The sequence below is a fragment of the Takifugu rubripes genome, chromosome 10 (assembly GCF_901000725.2).
Source record: "Takifugu rubripes chromosome 10, fTakRub1.2, whole genome shotgun sequence".
Taxonomy (NCBI): domain Eukaryota; kingdom Metazoa; phylum Chordata; class Actinopteri; order Tetraodontiformes; family Tetraodontidae; genus Takifugu; species Takifugu rubripes.
In genome coordinates this window covers 1772904-1797257 of record NC_042294.1, presented here as the reverse complement: position 1 = coordinate 1797257, position 24354 = coordinate 1772904, and the positions used below count along the sequence as shown (strand labels likewise).

The window sequence follows — 24354 nt, the reverse complement described above, 5'->3', positions numbered from 1 at the left end:
TGGTAAATTTTCCCGTTCAGTCCTCCAGATTTCAAACATCCTGAGGGGAAAAATGACCAGGAAAACACAAAGTTGCCTCATATGTTTTTAATAAATTACAAAAGGGGTTTTGTGTACCTGCTTTTTTTTTCTTTTTTTTTTAAAGAGTGAACTTTTTTTTTTGGCAAACAATGTACAATCACAAAAAAAAACAAAAAACAGATACGTGTAAAAACATTTTAAATGATGGATGCGCTGGTGATACTTACAAGAGGACATGTAAGGTGGCCGCATCTGTAAAACTAATTCTGTTCAAAAATGCTTTGGTTGTGAAGAAATGTCCCCTTCAAAATAAAAGAAAATATCAAGCTGTAAGAAAATGTTACAATTCTAAAAGCTTTTTGATCAATACATACTGGCATTATATAAAATGACACCATAAAAACAAGTGACTTCTTTATACCAACTGTTGTGCCAAGAATCCCGTGATGATACTGTTTTATATACAGGTTTTTATCCCAATGATTACACGTAACAGATGTTACAGCCAACAGAAATGATTTCAGATAAGTGCACCAAACTTTATAAAATATTGTGGCTACATGCACTCTTGTAACAATTCAAACCTTTTTGATGATATATAAATCCATAAGAACGTAGAAAATAGTCCAATAAAATGTAATTGCACAGTTTCTAAAGAATCGTCTTCTAATGAGGTGGCAGATGTCTGCTGAGCAAAAGGCGCTGTAAGAAAATACTGCTGAAGCGTGTTTAAGAAAAAGAGGGCGTCTTAAGTGCATCTCGTGGGTCTTTGAGGAGGTTTTTCCGCAGCGTCCACAGTTAAAAGACACTTTAAGTTGTCTGTGTGCCATTAAAACTTGGTTCTCGGTCTTTGTTCTGCACTTGTTCACATTCACATGCGGGTTCGGAGCACTTGAGCAGCCCTGAAGTTCAGCCAATCAGACAAAATGAGCCTCTCGATGTTCGATCTCAGGGAGGCGCCTCGGTCTGAGTCTCTGATAAACTGGTTTGGCTGGGTTTTGGCCCAGTTGCTCAGGGCTGGAGCTGGGGGACACGGCCGCCTGTTCAGCTTCTTCAGCATCTTCCTCCACGGGCTCATCAACAGACACTTCGATCTCGATCCCCAGCTCGTCCTCATCTTCATCGTCCTCCTCTTCGTCCTCCTCCTCTTCCTCAGCACTGTTCGCTAATGCGGAGTTCTGCGGGATTTTTGATTTGCTCCCAGACGGGGGCTTGTAGAAAGTGCCAGGGGGAGGCTGAAGAGTTCTGGGAGCCCGCAGCGCTTTGGTGACGAGGCTGTACTTGGTGACATTGTCCTCCCGTTTTAAAGTCCTGTTGGGTCGGACCGTCACAGTGAAAGGTCTGTTGGGGTAGGCGGCATTCCCGGCACCCTCGGTGTTCCCAAAAGAGAACACTGACGACGACAAAGGTACTGAAGCTGACAGGTGGCTGGCGTCCACTTCTGCACCGTCAGCGGGGGAACTTGCAACAACTTTGACAGTTTTAGTAGCAACTTCGTGTTTGTATTGTTTGTCCCAAGTTCTGCGTAAGGTCTGGGTGTCGATGAAGGTGCTACGATAGTGAGCGCCCGCTCGGGATTTGGGATTCTCCGTTTCGTCCACTTCTTCAATGGACTGGTAGCAACTCCTGACTTTCAAGTCCTCTTGATCGGCACTGTTGCGCGTGTTGTTTTCATCCACTTGGCCTCGGCCTTGTGTCCGTTCTGCCGGCAGGCTCACCGGCCGGGAAGAAAGTTTGCTACGAGGATGTCGAAGCTGAACTCGGGTGACGGTAACGTGCTGAGAGCGGCTGAGGCCCCCCTCACCGAGTCTGGGCACTTCGGCTGAAGACAACACTCCATTAAAGTCCTCTGAGTCCACTTCAACTGCTTCAAAAGAAACATCAACAAGAGCTTTTATTCCAACTCCTGAATTTAAATTGCATCAATTATTTGCACTCATGACTGGCTGATTCTATAATACTCACAAGGCTCAAAGTCACTCCCAGAAGGGCTTGAGATCATCTCCTGAGCCTCAGTCAATAAGTGGGAGGAAGGAATTATTGAAGAATGTCTTTTATAGGCCTTTGTGCTCTGCTGCAAAGGTCAGAAGGTCATGCTCATGTGAGAATCTAGCGTATGTCCCATTTAATTATCAGTAATTATCATATTTTACTAAACTGTCTTGTGTGATATAAAAACCAGTTACCTCTTTAATGTCTCCCATCGACTTGGAGTGCCTGCTCAGCTGCTGCCCCTTGTCCTGACGGCTCAGGCGGACGTCAGCACGGGGTTGAGCAACAATTTCTGTAGGCGAGGCATTGCCCAGGGGGCTGAGGGGGATATCAAAGATCATCTGGTGGTGCCTGATCAAGAGCTCCACAATCAAGGCCTGATAAGGGTAATCGACCAGGGAGGACAGGGAAACTTCGGCATCCGCCTGCCTCGGTTTGATCAACGTCGGGCCGAAGATGATGCCCAGGTTACTGGCAGTCATCTTGTTCTCAGCAGAATGTTCCGTCACCCTGGAGAGAACAGAGCATTTTAAAGCTTATTGATTTGGATGTTGCAACATTATGGGCTGAAAAATGTCGCCAGCGTACCGATACAGATGCTCTATCAGGAACTGCAGCGTCTTATAATGAGCAGGCGGTAACTGTCTTAGCAGGTCCCTGATCTTGAAGAGGACACGATTGAGGTCCACGCTGATCTGGGCTGGAGACACTGGGGGGGGACTGAGCCGCAGGGCCTCCAGTTCCTCCATAATGATACTCTGACTTTCCTTTGCCAAACCAATAAAGTCGTTGTAGTATCGGAACAGGATGAGCGGCTCAGGGAGCTGCAGGGGGAACGCACGGAAAAAATAAATGTAACAAGGAAATGACAGTTACGCACAGTCGATAAATAAACAAGAAGGACAAAATTAGACGCGAGATGAGGACAGTTAGGAGTCTGGTGGCAGAAATAGGAAAGATAAATAAATTCCACTGTGTGGAACACGCCAACCATCTGACATCCTGATTTGAATGTCCAACTGTCCAAATCTAAGGTGAATTACAGGAAATGTCCAGTTGACCCACCTGTCTTAGGTACAGTTTGAGAACATTGCTTATGTCGTGGGGATAAAGCTCCGAGAGCTCGACCAGATGTTTCCCGTTCTCAAACGCCTGGCACAACTTCTCAACCCGCGATTTGGCCCCGTTCACCCGGTAGATACCCTTCATAGCACAACATACAGAATACACTCAGCACGGGACAGCGTCCCTCAACACACACCCAAGAAGCACACAATAGTGCCAAGTTCAGGATGTAAATAGGTGAAAATACCTTAATATTGAGTGCTCTGCTCTCGATTTCCGATGTGCACTTGCGAACGATGAAGGGGATGCTGTCCGGACTGTTGTTTGCTGCCTGCGTGAAGTCGATGCCAAAGAGGTGAAGCCTTCCGTGCAGCTTCTTGTGTCCACACTGGATGGCCAGGGTCTCCAGGCACTTCTTATGACAGGCTAGAGAACACTGCACACATGTTGACGCACATGTCGGTGTGAAAACGGTCCGGTTTAAACAACGCAGCAGAGAAAGGGGGGGGGCTTGATTGATAAGGAGATAGCATGACTTTGCACTGCAAATCACGCGCTCAAATTCAGTTCTTGTGGTATTTAAACACGAGTGAACAAGAAAAGCTTCATGCCTGCGACTGTATTGAACCCGTGCCATGGAATGTTCCCAACTGCGCTGCACGGCTACACTGTTTTACTTTGGTTCTTCCCCTGTCGTTATGTCAACCAGAATCACTGAAGCTAATCAAACAGGAACCCATTGCTTTTTTTGCCCATTGTATTTTTAAAGTATCTAATAAATATGAAAAGAAACTGGATATGAAATACACGTGGGAGGGGGTACAGGGATAAGGGGGGGCCACAAAAGGTCCTCAGTTTCCACAGCCCATTCCTGACTGAGATCAGTTGGAGGATTTGGTCTCTGAGGAGAGCTTCTGACTAGGTTCAACTTTTGCCTTTGTTCCAAAGTTTCGAGGGCGGGGGGCTTGGTCCTTAACTTTTGTTTTTGTTTGAATTCTTCTCACCATGAATGAGCAAGAAGCCGCTGTGAAACTGGCAATGCTCATCTTGTGCTTGTGATATTCTGAATACGGCGGGCTCACTATAGAGAAGGGACGTTCAAAAGAGAGGACCTCAGTTGGACCGTTCCCTCTGAAACAAATTCAAAAGAAAAGAAACCAAGGTTACCTCCTCACACTCTGCTCCGTGGAACACCACCAGGCTGTCACATTCGCGACACTTGGATGGCGCTCTGAGCTTCCTCAGCTTGTGGGTTTGAGCAGCCTTGGACATCTGGGTGTTTCGAAAAGGGCCCGGGGAGCTGGCCGTCTCCATCACTATCTCACTTAAACCTGTAGAAGAGACAAACAAGAAGCAGAATATAAGTAACCAGCAGTGGGGGGAAAAAAGGTGTTTGCTACATTAAATGAAATTTGACTCACCGTTTTCAAAAGGAGAGGGAGGTTCTCGGTCATCCAGGTCATCAGCAGATGACATGGTACCGGTGGATGGGGTTCTGGGTAATCGCCTCTTGAAGTCTCCTGAACAGTAAGGGAGGACACACCAGTAAGTCCACATTGCTACAGTCAAGTCAAACCAGGTCAGCTGTGGGTTTTAGCCCCTTGTGGACTCTACTGATGTGGTGCGGATGAGCAGAACCTTTTTAATCCCAAATGAGGGGGCGTGGTCATCGTCACGTCATTGGCAGAGAGTAGGTTGTAATTTACACCTCACTGATTGATGAACTGTTTCCAGTTGAGCTTTTAAAATGTTCTCGATATTCAAATGTCCCCAGTAAGGGGGGATAAACCGCAAACTAACAATCTGGGACGAATTGCAGGTTTTGTTAGCTGCATCCTTTAAATGGTGAATGCTGACAAGCACCTTGACAAGGATCAAAATCAGCAAACTAATCCCCTCTAAAGTTAATTGGAGGATGCTCCTTTAAGGGAAATATGTTGTAAACAAGGCCGCTGTACTGTGAAACACAGGTGACGCTAAATACATACATTAAAAACATTATAGGGACTGGTGAACTTTGTAGCCTGTACAGCCATTTTGGTCGGTCCGTTGTATCATGTTGCCTCTCTGGTGAATAGCACATTTTCAATTAATGAACAAATGATTCCTGCCAAGTCCTACCTGGGCTCGCAGTGGGCGAGTCCATAGAGCGAGACTCACTGCTTCCTCCAGCACTTTCCGAGTCACTGCACATCCCACCGCTTTGGTTGGCTGAGGTCCAGGGACGAAATGGAGCCTGAATCCGAAGGGCTGCGTTAAAAGCAAATTAAATGCCATCATCACAGACTAGTTCGGTTTACAGGCATTTGCTTCCTAACGGACAAAAACACTCGTGCTGCTGAAAGATTTTAGTGTCTGCTGTTCTCATTGTCATTTCATGGTTAGTTTTTGTCGCTTTAACAGCATATTTGCGCCAAATATTACCCATGTGAAGGGAAGCAGGTCCATGAACATCCTCACCAGTCCATTTTTGGAAGATTTTCTCTATTTAGAAATAATTGGAAGAGGTATATCTCCATCCATACCGTGGATGTCACTGCTACTGTTGGATCGCCTCTCTGAAATCTTGGCATGTTGGGAATTGATAGAACCATCAACATTATCCGTGGCAAGGGGGTCAGAGGTCACAGATGCTTGGGAGATGTTGCTCTGGGAGGAGTGGCTGCCGCCTAGCAAGCGCTTGCTGAAAAGGATCCTAAAAAGGCAGAAGGCAAACACTTTTATAGAGGAAATTCTTGTCCTCTCACAGAGAATTTCATACACATTTTTCCCTTGAAAATATTCATCTTGTGGTGTTTTCATATTTAAAAGCAACACGGGGCGTCGTTACTGGACACCAAATCAGGACATAGACATTTTATATTAGGTCCAATTTCATCAGAACTGAAGATAAAGGATCAGCCTCCCCTACTCAATGATGTAGGGGAGGCTGATGATCAATGATTAAGGCTAAAAGAAAGAAGTAACAGTCATCGTCACTGAACCTATTCTACTGCGTCCAACACATACAGTATATAGGTCAGCGGCCTATATTTAACCTTTTGTAAACCAACACTGTGGATGCACGCCCATGTGGCTAAGATTAATTTCCTTTCTCCGGAGCCAAATTCTTTTGATCAGAAAAGGAGGCCAGGGAGACGAGTGTCTGACTCCCATGTGTGTCTCTGTGTGTGCACAACACAACTGTCTCAACACAACTCTTGCAAAATGAAAGTTTTCTGAAAGTGTTCAGGAGAACTCGGAACTTCAGCTGTAAAACGCCGTCATCTTCAGTTTGCCAGGCAGGAGTAATTATAGAAACATAGCTAGATGGTTTATTTTCGCACAGTTGGGACGGGCAACGCTCCGGTCTCCCGTGGCTAAAGACATTTCCACAGGAAGCCCTGGCCCACCTAACCGTTCCATGTTTTCCAAAACAAGCGCGCTTCCTCAAGCAGTCCGCCTTTTATCAGCGAGAGCGTGCGAGTAGCATCAACCCCCGCCCATCCCCGACATACATAAAAATAGCAAATAAAATAGCAGATGAGTTCCAAAGTCGCACCCTGTATTCTGTGTGACCGCCGAGTCAAATGAGTGGGACTCCAGGCGAGGACCGTCGGTGGGTAGATTCTGGACAAAGTCAATGTAACGCTGGCCCGGCTCGTACAGTTTGGCATTTTCACACAGACTCTGGTTGTTTACAGGGAGCGAGACCACCTGGGCTTGCTGGAGCTGAAACCAATTCACCGTCACCTGCAGATAAAAACAAAGCATCTGTCACTGACGTAGGAGCATCGTTTCTGGGAAATCCCATCCAGTCGGCTTCAATCGTACAGCCTTGAGGGTGAGGTCGCACTGCGAGACCATCTCACGGATTTGAGTGATGATGTCGCTCTTGGTGTTCGCCATTTCCACTCTCTTCTCCCCGACGTCTATCTGACATGCTTTGCAATGCTCCTTGGCCTCCTCCGCCTGCCAACAACAGAGAAGTCCGTTAATTAAAGCGCTCGGTTTGTAAATTCAACCTTTTCAGGTCGCCACTTGATGAATCGGCGGTGCTCCTCTTTTTAGAGTGGAGCTACGAGATTAAGGCGTAATTGATGGAGGAGGCTGACGACCTTAGAAACGACCTGCCTTTTCACAAAAACCCTGGGAGAGTAATTAAGTTAAGCCTGTCTGACTGCTCATCAACAGCTCGTTGTCACCCTGCCAACTCTCATATTGTTTTATATGAAACATGAAAAACCAGTCACATCAGCTCAGAGGGGGTAGATTTTATATGCTGCACCACAGCAGTTGCTGTGGGCGATAAAGGTAGAAAACAAGTGACCGTAACGGACAATAAATGTAATGTGAACCATTGCAGGTGACTCTTCACCTTCTGCAGCGCCTCCTCTTCCAACCGGCGCCTCTTCTCGAGCTGCTTGGCTACAGCTGCACCACCTCCTCCTACATTCTGCTCTTCCTCCAAGCGGCTCGTGGACACTTTGGCCTTCTCATATTCCTCCTGCCGCTGGGCCTGAAGCAGCCGAGCCTTCCTCAGAGCGCCATCTGCCTCGTGCTGGAGAGGCAGAGGGAGGGGACACGTTATTGGCAACGTGTATAACCATGTAGTGAAGTGACAGCCATCCCTGAGGAGCAGGAGGCAGCTAGTGTGCTTTGCTCAGGGGCAACCAGACCAACAGGTTTTGTCAGCGACTCGCTCAAGTGTAGCGTCGTGGACGCACAGCCAAATAAGAAAGAACACACATCCTATAAGATTGTTACAATCTTTACCTACCGGTAACTTTTAAATGATGGGAAACGCTTTCCTCCATGTTTTGATATGCAAAGTGTTATACAAATCACACTTGATTGATTGATTGAACACAAAGTATTTGCATGCATAACTAGGCTAAGGAATTTCAAGAGCATTCTTGGACCGGTCCCCCTTGGCCGACAAAACAACTTTAGATTGTGAAGCACTCGCGTGTGTGGCCTCTACAAACTGCAACCACTGTGTCCATCAACTTACCATCTTCTTTTGCTCTCGCTGCCACTGCTCCTTAACCTCCTTCCGACGTTTGTCCAACTCATTCTTTCTGGTGAGGAGAGGCTGAAAACACAAACGTGCACCCTCGAGATGTTTTAAAGTCCGACTAACTGACGTTTCCAAAGCATACCGTGCGTGTGCTTACCTGCATGAATTTGTGGTTTTGGAGTATGGCTGTGGTGTGGAGTACCAGCTGGCTGTATTCAACATCATTTTTGAAAGCAGTCATGTAGGTTTCACAGAAGGGCATAAATTCCTTAAACGAGGAAATTCAGGTCTCCACATCAATCACCAACATCTAAAGTGCAGTAGAGATTGCAACTCGGCAAACAAGACGGAGCTCTTTACTCACCTGCTGACTCGCCAGTGTCTTGGCAGATTCTGCTATTTTTGCATAGCTCTTTGCACACTCAATATCTGTAAACACACCACACCTCATGTTAAACAAAATGCCTCACGCAATCTTTATTACCATCTTATGACTTGTCACCTTTGAACGGAGATGTATGCTAAGCTATATTTTGTTACACCTAAATATATAGGTCTCCTTAAATATTTGCAAATTTTACTGTATCTGACCTATACTGAGACGCTTGTCCACCCAGGCTAGCAGTTCTTTGGTGTACTTGGACCAGGCCTTGGCATACAGCAGGGCGGACTCCACCCCGCTGTCCTGCTGCTGCAGTGTCCTGTCCACATCTTCTGTACGAACTGGCGAAGACGGTCCTGCAAAATCACAAGAGCGGTGGCAGAAAACGGGTTTTAAATGAGCGCATTAAAGCGCAATTAAAACTGTTGAATCAAATAAAAATGTATTCATTTTTTTGTCTGAAAAATTTCAGACAATTTTTTTTGCAAGCAATATTTTCCCTCAAGCTTTGACAGAGCTGCACCTGAGTACAGTAGCTGAGTGTTACAGTGATTCATCCTACCTGGTGGATCATTTTTCTCTGGACCGGATCCTCCAGATTCCACAAAGAGGTTCTCAAAAGACTGAAAACAGTATTGACCGTGAGGAGGATACATTTACTACAGGAGGCACACAAAGCTCTGCTATATGTTCACAGCCAAGCTTATCACAACCCTACTTCCTCCGTGTACAACAGCACAAAAACAAGCAGCAGCATCGATTCATCATTTCTTACCCTGCTCCTTTTCGTCAGGGGGAGCCCCAACACCGATCCATTCTCTACATCTCCCATAAGGAAATCCGAAACTCTGAGGAATTAAACACGCTTTCAGTGTAATCCACAAGCGTTGTATTTATTGTATAGAGTCATTTACTTTTTCTTTTGGTTAATCACCTATTGCTTGAATGTCCTAGTTACTAACTGACGTAAATGTATTTGTACCGACGTCTTTAATCTGACATATGGTGTCTGCAGTTACTGTGATATACTTACACATTGCCAAATGTAAATGCCAACGTGTCGATAGCGGTGTAGATTTCACCGAAAAGCTTCTGTTTGTTGTCTTCGTTCACCTCCTTAAAGTTCACCCCTGTCAAATTGTGAGGGAGTAGCATTAAGTCAGGCTGCTGTTAAAAACGTCCATCCAGCCTTGATGCAACCGACGTTCCTGGCTTTCAGCCACAAATCAAAGCTGAAGATTCATAGCCTCTGGATGTGACGACAGATATTAATCTCACGGTGTCATTGTTTTGAGTCACGCTGGTCTAATCACACGCGGGCTGTATAACATTATTAGTTACAAGTCCCTCAGACAAGTCCACAAACAGTTTTATCCTCTCAATCAGGAAAGATAAGCAAAGATTGGGGGTTGCGTATTTGGCTGTAATCTGGGAAGACAGTAGTTTCCTGCTGAAACTCTAAACACAGTTCGGACTGAGGACAAACTGGGGGAAAACAAACAGTCAGTAAATGCTGCTGCAATCAGTCCTCACAACAAACTTCCTGTCCTGAGTGAGCAGAGAGAAAATAGACCAAAGGAGATGCTCAAAAATGAGCCTGAAAACCAAGCAATAAATCCGGTACGTCACGGAGCACTTTGCTGCTCGCGAGAGAGTTTCCTCGGTCTTTCCTCTCCAGTAGAACGACGGAGATTTCTTTGATTTAGCTTTATGTGAAGTTTGACTTTCTCGCAAATGTTATTTCTCAAACTACCCTCATGTTTTCTCAGCTCTGAAAATGAGAGACGGCTTCAAACACCCGTTAAAACACATTAAGCCCATCTTTTATCATCTACCCCTCCTTATCGTATCTGTACTTTACACATACACCTATCACACATCGTAATTCTGAGAAAAGAATAATAAGAGAAGTTTTTCGCATCAGAAACAAAGAAACAACTTCCCCTTACCCGCCACGCACTTTTCTTCCCTGCATTTGTCTTAGTCAGTATCAAAAAACCAAAAACTTTGCAGTCCAAGCCAACAAACAGGCGATGGTACTTTGGTTCAAATCCATGTTTCGGTAACTAACGAGAAGAAACGTTTACAGGAGATTAAATCCCGCGTTACTGCGGAGGAAGAAGCCGATGTCCAACGGCACTTTGGGACCTTCGCTGGAGCCCAGGTCAGCTACTGTAGCCACTATCATTCAAAGCAAACCAGTCTTCCTGGCGGTCACATCTCTGGGTCTGCTCGAAGCCCTACCCCCAACAGGACATCCTGAGGCTTGCTGGAATACAATGCCAGACCACACTCAGCCCCCAGCCCGTGGGTCAAACATGGAAGTTACATCATCGAGGAAAAATTGTATTGTTTCAAAAGTTCAACACTCTTGAAAGCACAAGCGCACGGGAGCGCACAAGAATTCCATCATTGATTTTTCCTTTTCGTGCAGAACTGTGGCATCATAGATGAAGACGTGAGACCACCGTACAGACAAACCTTCAGGTCTAACGTTGGGGCGTAGCTGAGTCAACTCAGCGTCAACACAACGTCAAACGGCTGCAAAGCTCAATAACCAGGAGCAAAACGATGTGAAATGGTTTTCAGATGCCCAATAAAAAGCCGTGGCACAGACGTCCAGCAGATATCCTAGAAAAAATGAGTCATTCTGGCCACCTAGTGGCATAAACGCAACAATGGTCAGTGCATCAGACTTTACTAAAGCCACATAAGTACGAGCACGCAGCCGTCTTAAAGTAGATGTCCCTCCAACATTTTGGTGACACACTTGGTTTTCTTGGGATTTTGTTCAGAGCAGCATGTCACAATTGATTCAAAGCTTTGACCAGAGCTATGCATCCTCATAACAGCCCTCTCTGCAGTGCTAAAACAGAGGAGATACTTGGAGGATTCTTGTGTGGCAGCCAAGGTAAGAAAGGGCCTGCAAGCCAGATCATAATCTCAAAGAATGGGGGACTAAAAAGGTGTCCTCGAAGTGCCGTATTTACCTCTGGACGGAACGTCAAGTAAAAAAAGACACTCAGTTCTCACTGCCTTGTAAAAGAAGGTATCTGACTTTTAAATATGATCCTATTTTTCCCATGTAGGGAGTTTCAAAATTCTGCTTGCTAAGACCTGCTTTGACACTACACAACAATCTAGTCGAGATCATTCCACAGAAACTTGGGAGGACACGGTAACGTCTCATGTCCAACTGATAAAAATGTTAAACTACGAGGGGGGATTTGAACAAAGACAGAAAACAGACCAACAGAGAGATGGAGGAGTAGCCAGGGAATGTTTTACCCTGTGAGCTACATGCACACATGGAGATCTGGTGGCCACAGCTCACCTTTGACAGTGGCAATAACAGTTCCAGCCGTACTGAGGATGTCCACCGAGTTGAGCCGCTGGTGTTTGCTGATTATGGCCTTCAGGACTCGCAGCAGCTCCCCGAGTCGCTCATGCACCGCCTGGTGGAGGCATTCCTGGTGCTCTGGAAAGAACAACGGTCTTCAGTAAGTCACCGTGCTTTCAACCCACTTACTTCCTTGGTGTGTGTTTTCTTAAGTTGGAATTTTATACCAGCAATATATCCTGAAGGTAAATGATGCCCCTCACTGTTGGACATGTACCCTGGGTAACAATGATTCACCAGGAGATGTTTGGGAAATGAAGTCATGATAAAATGCAAATCAACTATTGTAGAGTGTGTGTGTGTGTGTGTGTGTGTGTTACCTACTGGAAATCAGACTACTTTAGGGCAGAGTGACAGGGTTCTGACTCATAAAAGAGGGATATGTTAAGACAAAGGACGTTCTGCTTTTCTCATCGTCTCCCTAAGTCAGTCCCTCTCCTGTTCCGTTTCAACACACCGACATTTTGACTAAAACACGCTGCGTCCCGGCCGCAAACACACCAAACATTACGTACTGGTGGTCGTCCTCATTTCACACAACTTGGTTAAAGAGTTTATTCTGGGCAGATTTGTTGGCACATGACTGTAAATAAAGGATGAAAAAAGAAAATGGATACACAGTGCAGCATGCAAAAACACTGACACACACTCACACTCGCTCTCATGCGCACACACACACACAAACAATGGATTTAGACAGTCAAAGCCATATTTTGTGCTGACGATCACCCCTGGATTACCCCTTCATGGAAAAGGGGGATCAGAAAGACTAGCTGTCTGCCATTTTCTTCTTTATTCAACAGCCCTCTTTTTGGACTGGGACATATAGAGCCGCCAGTGGGGCTAATAATGCAGGGTCTGTGTGGCTGCCACCACAATGCTAGCTGAGACCTGACCCGGAAACCCAGCCAAATGGCCCTCAGGTGACCAGTATGTCACAACATCACAACAAATGTCAAACATTCTTTACAGGGCACAGATGGATCATGTGTATCTACAGTCTTTTGCGTCCTCGTGGACAAAACATAGAACCTCATTGACACATTATACCAAGCGACAGCAGAGGTAAGTCCAGATGATTTTGTCGATATTCCCTCACACACCGGCAGAAGGGCAGAAGGTTACATAATTCAATCCCACTTCCCCAGACAGTCCGCCACCACATGTGTGTCCATGCCAGCCACCCTGTTGCTTGCATGTGTCTAAAAGCTTCTCCACAGGACCCTGGAGAGTCTTATCCTTCACTGGAGCAACTGCTTTCATTCATCTTCATCAGATGTCAAGAACAGCCCCTTTGGCTGCCAAGAGCCTCGCAGGTTCAGACGACTGAAGCCTCACTCTATTTTTAAGTTGTCCCACTCCCCACGAAGCAGAAAAAAGGCCTGAAATGTGCTTTTGGCAAACCAAAGCGATCAGGATTAATTCCAAACATTATAATTTTAAACTTTTCCCCTGAATTTTCAGAGAAAGCAGCTTTCATTTCCATTCCCAGTTTAAAACTATGCACAAGGCTGAAGACGTGTTGGTCAATGTTTATAGTAAAGGGAAGCCACTAACATGCTCTTTCTCAGAATGGCATACATGGATGTCGAATGAAAGAATATGATAAGGGTCAAAGCTACAATGAGCTGCTTCATCCATGAGCCCTAAAGTGGCCTTCATCAGTTTAGATCCCATTTATGGCCATTATCATTTCAATGAAAAAACACACACACAATAGCCTAAACCGTTCCCATACAGGCTACACAGCCCATTCATCTGCAGAGTAACTGAATCCTGGAGGCATCTACCGTGAGTAAACTGGAGGTTTCTTAAGCACAAGCCTGAATCATGAATGTCCATGAGACAGAATCTTCCTTTTTAAAGCTTCGTAGGCCTTACAATAGCAGCTGTGTGGCCTATTGGACCAATCTAAATGAAGGCTAATTAGCAGGCCATTATGGCTGCATCCAGCAGCCCAGCAGGATGCAGGATAATGTACAGAGACTGATTATTTAACCCCTCCACTGCCAGTCTGTGTAGACCACAAAGAGAAAAAGACTTGTTCCCACCAGGGAGGGATGATGAAAAGGACATCAGAGAAAAAGACTTGTTCCCACCAGGGAGGGATGATGAAAAGGACATGTGATGAGTGCATTTTGTTTCATTTATGGTGTTAAAATGTGAATTTTTCTGGGGTGGCTGTTTCGTTTTCCCAAGGATAGGCCACTCCGTTCTCAGTCGGGACATGTTTGAGTTCTGAAAACTCCCCATTGTCCCTGAGGCCATGAGCAAATAGAGGGACGGGTCGCCTCATGGGCCTGTCACATGAAGCATTTATGGAACAATAAATCACCACGGCAGCTTTTTACTTTTCACAGCAAAGAAGGATGAAATCGCGCCTGCATGGTTTTGTGGATGTGTGGCGTTAGCAATGGAAGGACGGCGAGATGCAGGTTAGTATTTTTAGTGGGGGTTTGTTCTTTCCAGAGGAGTTGGGGAATTTGGGAGTAGCATTCTCCCTTGGGATTTGTCCCAAATTTACCCCTGCACCCCACTTCCCAGCTTCAGTGGGGGGTATGAGGGAAGGAGAGAGGGAGAGACATTCCTGGGCATAATAAGCCAAACTGAATGAAGGCTACAGGGGGATCAGACTCTGATCCTGATGAGAAGGAGGCCACAGATCAGGAGCTGCTCCGAGGCTGCCAGTAACACATTGCCAGGTTTTTACTTCATTAGCGTCATGGAAACCCAACATTCCAGCCTCTTGTTTGGGAGCAAGGATGGGAGTTGCAGGAGCAAAGGGTCGAGGGGGATTCATAATGAAAGCAATGTCAGATCATTCACTATTGAGATGACACCTCAATTTACACACACACACACACACACACACACACACGCACACAAATACACACACACACAGCTTCATGTCATCACCTGCTGATGCAAAGGTTGGCACAAATATATATTATATATTTTTACTGGAAAAAAATAAAATTGTATTTTCCAGTGTTGAGAGATTCTTGAATATAATTTGCATCACATTTTTGATGAGTTTTAAGTTGTGGTCTTGTTGGAATGTTCTGTTATAGAAGGAATGAAGGCAGCTCATCATTTTGACAGATTACAGGCGGGGAGACAGGACTTGTAGCTGTAACACGTCCTGTAACACGAGCATCCAGTACCCTCTCATCCAGAGTTCATCCATCATTCTCAAGGACAAGGTCATACACATTACACCACAGTGTATGAACATATTCATTTTAATATCAATTGAGTTTGAATGTGCTTTATTTATAATAACAATTATTAATATCTCATCATCTGGCGACTTAATCCAAACTCCTCTGTATTGGCTGTTTACACTGCTTACTGTTTTGGGGGTTGTTTAGGGCTTGACACAATATGACTTGGCCACATTCCATTCATTCGGACGCCCAGCGATGCTCAATCATGCATGACAATTCACGGGAGCAATGTATTATTTTTGCTTTAAAACAGTTAAGGGAGATGTTGGGCGACTAAGCCAAAAGACAATAAGCATGTGTGAAGTCACTAAAAGTCACTGAAGAAGAAACATCTCAAGGTGAAGGAGGGCAAATAGGAAGCTGGAGCTCACGAACACCAGTCAATCAGAATCTCTCTGTCAGTCAGACCACAACTGGAATTTCCTGCTGCCAAAACAACAGACAGAAACCTTGTGAGTCAGTCCAATCAATCAATCAATCAATTATCATGTTGTAAACCTGTGGGATTATTTGAGTCTTGTCAATATTAATAGAAGCCTGAAAATTACAATAATTTATCACCTGCAGGGTGAAAACAGGAGCAAACTGCCTAAGAAGCGATTTTAAGATCAAATGCCATCATTTCAAATATGGTTTACAAGCGCCTTTGAGAGTGCAACCGTTTAACCTTTAACACTTGGGGTAGAGTCACTCCCTTCATTGGGTGGTCACGGATCCCTTGATATGCACCAGTTCTGGTCAGTGTGGCCCTGTTTCAACTCTGTCAGCAGACCACCAGCAACCCATTATGGATTAGCAGATTACACGCAGCTGGTCAAAGGCTGGAAACCGGTGCCTCCCCAGACTTTTTCATCCTGAGACATTCCCCGTTGCTCCACCTTTGAAGCTTTTTTCCCATGACTGCATGCAGAAGAAGCTGCCTCTAAAAAAAGCTCAGGCTGGATACACAGCACAAGGTGGGTTTGTCCTCCAGCTCTGCAGGATGTCGCCTGAATACTCTTGATAGCTAATGCAAATCTAATATATAAATCTCTGTTTATACCTTATTAATAAAACTTGAGGTGTGACGCCCTAAGAAACTGAGTAAAGGGGAGATATAGGGATAGCACAGGGAGCAAAGCAAGTCTTTATCTGTCCTTCCCTTCTCTCTGGACTGGTCTGACACAGTGAGGAAAACCATGCAAGTTTGTTGGATAATCCCCCCCCACACACACACACACACCTTCACATCATCACCTACTGCTGATGCAAAGGTTGGCATTCCAACTATGCCTTCTTTTTTTTTTTTTAGCAGAAACTACAAATCCCACCGTGTGACCTCTAGCTGGCAGCCAAACCTTTCAAGCATTAAGCCGAAGAAACGAAAGAGCTGTTGAAGTCGTGCAGCGCAGGCGAAGAGCCATCAGTGGAGCAGAAAGCTGAGCGTGTTGATGACAAAGAATGGTCCCTTCAGAACACCTGGCAGAGGCCAGACTGGGGCTAACGTTATTGTTAATGTTACTACACAGCATCCTAATCCAGAAAACAGTCAAATCTGTTTAGCTCCACATGAGTTTCTTTCCCTGACAACATCAATTGAGTGCCTATAACGTCATTTTAAAATCTGTCTTCGCAGCAGCTTCGGCAGCCTTTAAAAAGTTATGACCCGTGCCCGGCACGGGGACGGCGCCGCCACATAAAACCATGCCCGGCAACTTCCAACAGAACAACAAGGCCACTTATGCTCAGAACACGCATCATAAAAGGGAATGACAAGAAATCCCTCCAGAGATTAATACAAATGTATCATTGACGTTTATGACTTTATTACTGCTGGTAGTCAGTAAACAAACTTGCCAATAGGGAAGCATGAAAGCCGCCAAGTGGTCTCTTTTATTACTTCGGGAAGACCGGGATGCTGTTTACAAACATGATGTGCAGATTCTCAAATAAAGCTGCAAATAAAAGCCCGACACGCCCTCAGGATACCAGTAAATCAATCAGGGTTGTTTTTCCTTTTCAATGGGAATCTAAACTTGGAATTTAGTGAATGCATGCGTACATCAAATTAATTCAACTATCAGAGGATGTTGCAGTCCTCTGCTCTGGCCTTAGATTTCAAATAATCCTGTCTGACTTTAATCCAATGCAGGAGCAGAGCCGACAGATTTAAGGGCCACTTAATCGTAATCAGAGGATGAATTTGACATCTTTGTTACAAAGCTTTTAGAAATGAGCAGCAGGTGTTCTTATCAGAAACCCAACAGCACGGACATTAAATTTGTATTTTAACTAGCTCTATTGACACGGCATCTAGCCAGCGAAAACACATAGGAATTGAGTTGATTTCATTTGTTAAAGCACAGCTCCTTGTAAACCCCTCTAATCCTGCAATGCTCAGAAGACATCAAGTGTCTTAGCACACACAATATAAAAAAAAAAAAAAAATAGTGTCCCCATCCATAATTAAAACCAGAGCAACAGAGGGAGAAAGACAAAAATGAGAGAGCTCCCGTGAACAAAACTTACATGTTTTACAACAAATAAGTCTATGAATTTTATATGGTTTGGCCACCGGTGCACAGATCATCTCTACACAACAATCTGATAAAATACCTTAAATGCATGGTTCCCGTGGTCAAATATAAATGAGAAAAACTCACGATTCTCCAAGAACAGACCAGACATTAGCTGCACTTTTGCACAACAATCATCTCCAACAATTAAGGTAATGTAATAAATCCTGTTAGGCAGCTTAGTGCACCAGACAAGTGTACAGTGATTAAATCCAAGATCTTTGGGAAATTTCATTTAGGGGATGTAACCTGATCATTACACCCTGGCTTTAAGGCAGAGGCCAGTCATGATGCATTTGTGATGATTTACAGCAACTGCACAAATGGACCAAGTTAAAACCCATAAAAGGAACTTTTTGGAGCAGCGTTGGAAAAAGCGGTGCTTTACTGTGGATCCGACCCCAGTGGAATAGTCTGTCTAAACAGTTAGGACCATTAGAAAGTCTGGAATGGTTAGTGTGAAAAGCTAAACCAGGCTAAATTTAGGCTGGAATTTCACAGGGGGTGATTTGGGATACAAATGACTAAAATATCCTCTAGTCTTTCTCTGAGGACCAGGAGCAAAATCATTTTCCCACAAACCTTCAGCAGATCACTGAAAAGCTTCTTCAGGAAAGAAAACACATATTTCCCACAATGTTAAACCATATGGTAATAAACCGCAGAGACAGAGCAACTTTCTCCTTCTATGTCTCTGCAACAAGATTTTAGTTCTTTAGTTCTCCTTGACATGATTTAAAAACTGGCACATGACCTTTACAGGACAACCCTGATGGTGTCTTGGTCACTTTGCAGCTTTAGCACAAGTGCACACTGCACAGTCTGAACTCCACAGACATCCAGCTGTCTTAATGAACAGCACCAGTGTTGTTTTTTTTAATCCTAAACTGCTGACATAGAAAACTGGCTGTCAATCAGCTTTGTAGGATCAGAGCCCAAACTGTGGTGACACACCTGCTTGCACAAGCAGGAAGTGGCAACACACCCTCATTCCTAAAAGAGGCAATAAGAGGCTCACAGTTCTACATCTTTACAACACACAATCAAACACAACAAAAGATTTGGCCAAGTGTGGACGACTGACAGCTTCCGAGGCCTCACTGACCATCCCGGAGGTATCAGAGGCCACCACCACAGCTTCGTAAGCACCGAATGTCCTCTGTGACCCTGGCTAAGACCACGCTTCAAGATAATAATCCCCCTCCAATTACTGGCATGTCCTGCACAAGTGGCTGATGGTCCTGAACCCGACAGAAGAATGGCAGTAACTGTCACTCCGTGGACAACCATGATAAGAGCCAAGCGCATACCTGAATGCAAACAGGCTGAGGCACAAGTTAAGACCACAACTGTGTCAAACCTCAGTGGTCCCGACACGTCGGGCACAACAGAACAGCCGCCATCTTATGGTTACCATATTTGGTGGATTTGCAGTGCTAGAAGCAAGTAAACAAAACAGTCCTAGGTGGTTTTTGAGAAACTTTCAGGACCGATCCCACAGACAAACAACTATTATAATTCCTTTGAACTTCCAGATAGCTGCAGTGTGTTTGCCTTTAGATGACTTCTGGGACAATGGGTGTCAGATTCACATCACTGAGTGTGAATACAGGCACTGTTGGTAGGCCGAGCAGGCTCTGAGCAGAATATTGCTCCTTACTATTTGCCCAGCATCTGAAGAAGGGGCGGTTTCCCAGTGTTGAGTGATGAGAGGTTTCAACCACTGTGAATGACTGCAGAGACAATGTGGTCATAAATTAGACTGGGGTTTAAATCACATCTAATCAGTGCATACGTCAGTGACTTCCAGCAGTCGGTGGACAGACTGCTGAACCCACAGCACTACGCCTCAACAATGACCTTTTAAAGATGTTTAACAATGTGCATGTGCACATACTTGTATGTGTATATGTATGTGTGTGTGTATATGTGTGTGTGTGTGTGTATATGTATGTGTATATATATGTATATGTATGTATATATATATGTGTGTGTCCACATGCGTGTGTGTGTGTGTGTGTGTGTGTGTGTGTGTGTGTGTGTGTGTGTGTGTGTGTGTGTGTGTGTGTGTGAGCATGGGCTCAAATTCCTCTGTGAGAAACAAGACTTTGTAATGCTTTATTTTCCCAGGAATTCTAAAGGACAATAGATGCTTTGAGGAACCTTTTCTCTACATCCGTACGAGCTAATTTTCCCAAAATTGCCCTTTCCTGTATTTACTCAAAATAAGCCCTGTAATTGGAATACGTCACAGTCATGTGATGCTATCTAAGTGACTGCATTAGCATAAACAAGCTTGTGTTTACTGGACCTGTGATTTGTGCTCACTTCCATGAACAGCAGACTGGCACCAAATCATTATTATCATTTTATCAAGGATTTATTAAAAAGGATGTTCTCAAGTCTTATTTGCTACCTCAGTTGTACTGACAAACCCTCTACTACCACAGCTATGCAAGAATTATTAAATAATCCAAAACTGACAAAATTACAATGAAGAAGCTGTGTAACCATAAAAAAACAAGGAATCTTTCTTTCAGGAATTCATTCTGCTTCCGCTACACACAGACGTGTACACGGACCTGTTGCTGATGATATTTTTCATGTTGATTCTGACCACATTGGCAGGGTGTTCAAAGGTCACTCAGGCTCAAAAACGTGCCTGTTACAAGTGCCTGTGCTCTCTATAATGCTGAATGTCCAGCCAGGTCAAGCACCACACTGACCTCTTAAAACAAAACAAAAAAAACCAAACATTCAGGATTCCATCATCCACCACTCTTGTTGCGATGAGATGGGGGGTCCAAAACTTGTGCATAATCTTATTTAGGATTTACTGAGCATGTCTAAGGATTTACAAATGTAGCTTTGAAATCCAACACAGCTCACGGCATCTCAAAACGTGGCCTCTCAGCCTCGGCGTTGGAGGTGGAATCATCTATCTGAGCACCAATAAACATAAGAACATTACTGTTATACCTACGGAAGAGGTTAAACAGGAAATGTTGTCCATGCTATTGCTGTTTATTGTTGTTCTATTATCTTTTGGAAGACTTTCTGACAGATATCAGATAGATCAGCTTACCATGAGGGACAAATCTGGTAAATATAAACGGAACTTCCTACTTTACAGTAGTGAGGGCAAGAACCACAGCAAGAGCAGATAAGCCTGGTTCACTGAACCTACAGTCAAGGCCACAGTTTGACAGTTGGACAAACCTGGGACTTGTGTACACTGTGAAAGCATCGGTGAAGGCAGCACAGTGTACACAAGCGTCAACTGGCAGCTGAGGTTTGTCCTTCTGCAGTGTGTTTGTGCTGTCCAAGTTTTTACCGCTTCAGTTCAGAATTAACAAGGTCTTGTTTCTGAGGGTCACAAACTATCGACAAGCAAATGGGGGGGTGTTAACCTCAATAACACTGTTAACAAAATGTCATCAATAAAATACCTTTGGAGTTGAAAACTTCTTTCAGGTGCAGGAGCACATCAGCAAACTTGCGCACGTCGCTGACCAGCTGCATAATATAGTTAGGGTCAGAGGCAGGAATATCTGAGCCATCTGTGCTCACGGAGCAGCTCTTGGAGTCCCTGCCCGGCACCCAGTTGCCGAAGCTGGAGCTGGAGAGTCGGGTGATGCCTAGAGGAAGTTTGGGTCCACCACTACTACTATTGCTGCCCCCTCCCGAACCTCCTCCTGAACTCTGCCGCAACATGGCGGCCAACATGTTGTATCTGTCGTGCAGCCCTGGGGCCTGGCACCTGTGGCACGGTGGTTCAGCTCTGTTCACAGGCCCGACACTGCACCAAAACAGGAAAGAAAATTACTGTCAAGGAGAGAGAAGACTCTTGACCCTTACAAGAACCATTTGACGATGACACACCTACCGGTGATTCTACTGCCTTAAATGGGAAATAGATGTTCTGTCTGCAATTTGTGTGTGATATTTGAATGCTCACATTTCCTTAATACTTCAAAGTAGTGACTATATTAAAGATGGACAACTCAGACAAGAGTCTAAGAAAGAGTACTGCTGGTGTCTACAAAAAAAAGCAATAAAATATGGTTGTTAACAGTGGTGGGTTAACATAATATAGTAATTATTGATATTACACCCTAAAATAAAACATATAAAGACAGCCCCTGTTTTAAACAAGCTACCACACTGAATATAGTGTGTCTGGCTGTAAATTACATGCACCAACTCCCACAAGACACAACAAGCACATAACCTTCAATTATCAAGTGCTGCAGGTGCTGACAGCTGTAGCTGCTTTAGCCTTTGATGGAGATGAAACATGGGGGTAAAAACAGATTTGGCTGGACGGGCAATGGAAGCACGAAATAAACCGAACTACCTTTAAACCCAAATAATCGACTTTTGCATCACTTTTCGATAATGGACGGTGTTATCGCTCTGCAGACTGAAAACTTTAGATTAAATTCGATTGTGCAATTTTTAGATGGGGACAATGGTCTCTGAATCGATTTCTGCTTCGGGATTTACAGACAACTTTACAAAACCCGCATCTTTTATTTCAGAACTACACAGCTAAACGTACACACGCAGCTCGAAGGCTCAACTTTAACCGTGGTTATTTATCCACTGTTATTTGATTTTTCTTTACAAAAACGCACGTACCTGCAGTCAGAGCTGAAATCATTTCAGCCGAGAGACGGACTGAAACCTAAAACCGGACCGATGGAGCCGAGGACGAGGAAGGAGAATAAATCCACAACCGCGGCGCTTCTCTTTAGCGACCGTAACCCAGGAACGCTTCACTGTCCGCGGCTCTTCTCTGCTGTGTCCTTCCGCCGCTTCCCCTCCGTCATGTAGGCTTTAACTGTGAGTGCGCGCGTGTGTGTCAAAAGGTAGTGATTCGGTAAACTCCGATCAGTCTTAAGCATCCGGTTTGGTCTTTCAAAATAAGATTCTAAGTAGGCGTTCAAATCCTCCACTAAAATCAAACTTGAAAATTGTGATTTTCTTGCCTGATACGCATTAAATTTGCTGTACAGCAAATCATTGTTTCCGGATTTTTAATTTAAAAGAACATAGCTTCAGATGATGTGACAAATCTTTATTTTACTGTGAATACGTAATGTGTATATTTCCGGTATGACTCCACAATGACGTGATCTTATTCCGCAAGCCAAAATATGCAGGTTATCTTGAAATGCGTCACCGTTAAACGATAAGACTGACAATAAACTGTTTATTTTTATAATTAACGCAGGGTGATGAGCAAAGGGTGATTTTTTTTGTTTAAGCTTTATTCACAAAGCCTGAAAATATGTTTGCTAAAGTCTTTGATTATTTAGAGTAATATGATTTGAAGTCAGAAGGGTTTTCTAAAGTTTTCCTACATTACCATCGTAAGAATATGCTCATAAAGCTGTTATTGCTTGGTGTTCATACTTCGCCCCCGTTAATGTTGGAAGTTTGTTGGGAAGGGAGCGTGGATATGACTTGATATAGTGCCACCTTGTGCACAGTTTGTGTAACTGCGCTAATCTACTCGGTCACATCCACAGTGTAATGCAGCGCTACTTGTTTCTATAATGTAACATAAAATTTCTTTCATCTGTCTGATACATTTTCTCTTTTCCTCCATTCATTTAAAATTGGATGGATAACTATACTTGTTGTAATTAGCATTAAAAGATAAGATATAAACGATAGATAGATAGATAGATAGATAGATAGATAGATAGATAGATAGATAGATAGATAGATAGATAGATAGATAGATAGATAGATAGATAGATAGATAGATAGATAGATAGATAGATAGATAGATAGATAGATAGATAGATAGATGATTAGCGCCCTCTGGTGTCGAGGTGTTGATCATGAAACATAATCACAGCCCGGGACTTTTCTTTTGGATTTAATTGCTTACTCTCTCTCTCTCTCTCTCTCTCTCTCTCTCTCTCTCTCTCTCTCTCTCTCTCTCTCTCTCTCTCTCTCTCTCTCTCTCTCTCTCTCTCTCTCTCTCTCTCTCTCTCTCTCTCTCTCTCTCTCTCTCTCTCTCTCTCTCTCTGTGAGTGGAGCGCGTGGAGCTGAGAGCGTTCTCGTTCTGAGAATTTTTCAAACTTTTGCGAGGTTTCGGCCTATGGTGTACGGTTAGTTGTTGGTTTGACCAAGAAAAGGCTTTCGACCGTGTTGAACACAGCTTTCTGTGGAGAACCATGGAGAGGTTTGGGTTCAACGCTGGTCTGATAGCCATGATCAAGGTCTTGTATCGTGACATTGAGAGTGTCCTGAAGTTCAACGGTGGCTTGTGTGCTCCTTTTAGGGTGCATAGAGCCCTGTCGGGGATGCTCTATGCGCTCTCCCTGGAACCCCTCCTGATCAAAATACGTGAAAATGTTCAGGGTTTGGTTTTATCGGATTTTACTGGAAACTTGGTTTTATCTGCTTATGCTGACGATGTTATTGTTTTTACTAGAGATCAGCAGGACATCAACATCTTAAACCGCATAACGGACAAGTTTTCCATGGTGTCGGCGGCGAGGGTAAACTGGGGAAAGAGTGAAGCCCTTGCTGTCGGCAACTGGGGTGGGGGTCTCCCGGTTCTCCCAGGAGGCTTGACCTGGAAGAGGAATGGACTTCGGTATCTGGGGGTGTACCTCGGATGCCAGGAGATGGAAGCCAAGAACTGGGATGACATCGTGGAAAAGGTGGACAGCAAATTGCATAAATGGAGCTGG

The 24354-nt window shown here is 44.4% G+C and overlaps 1 protein-coding gene across 4 annotated transcripts; it reads right to left on the bottom strand.

The window, feature by feature from the left end:
• Positions 1–72: 72 nt before the first annotated feature.
• LOC101061495 (rho GTPase-activating protein 29-like) lies at positions 73–22505 on the bottom strand. Of its 4 annotated transcripts, none has more exons than XM_011607769.2 (23): positions 22283–22505; positions 21091–21440; positions 11794–11937; positions 9493–9589; positions 9235–9307; positions 9022–9082; positions 8669–8815; positions 8442–8506; positions 8235–8345; positions 8072–8152; positions 7436–7618; positions 6892–7029; positions 6620–6810; positions 5604–5773; positions 5200–5328; positions 4500–4598; positions 4246–4409; positions 3326–3514; positions 3079–3216; positions 2602–2837; positions 2208–2523; positions 1987–2095; positions 73–1888 (listed from the first exon to the last, which is right to left on the bottom strand). In XM_011607769.2, the coding sequence occupies exons 2-23, from the start codon at positions 21365–21367 to the stop codon at positions 939–941; spliced, it is 4068 nt and encodes a 1355-aa protein (XP_011606071.2). In that variant the 5' UTR covers positions 21368–21440; positions 22283–22505; the 3' UTR covers positions 73–938. The 4 variants fall into 4 exon arrangements, with proteins under 4 accessions (XP_011606071.2, XP_011606072.2, XP_011606074.2 ...); XM_011607770.2 differs by having other exon boundaries at positions 73–1885; XM_011607772.2 differs by lacking the exon at positions 21091–21440.
• Positions 22506–24354: the final 1849 nt, after the last annotated feature.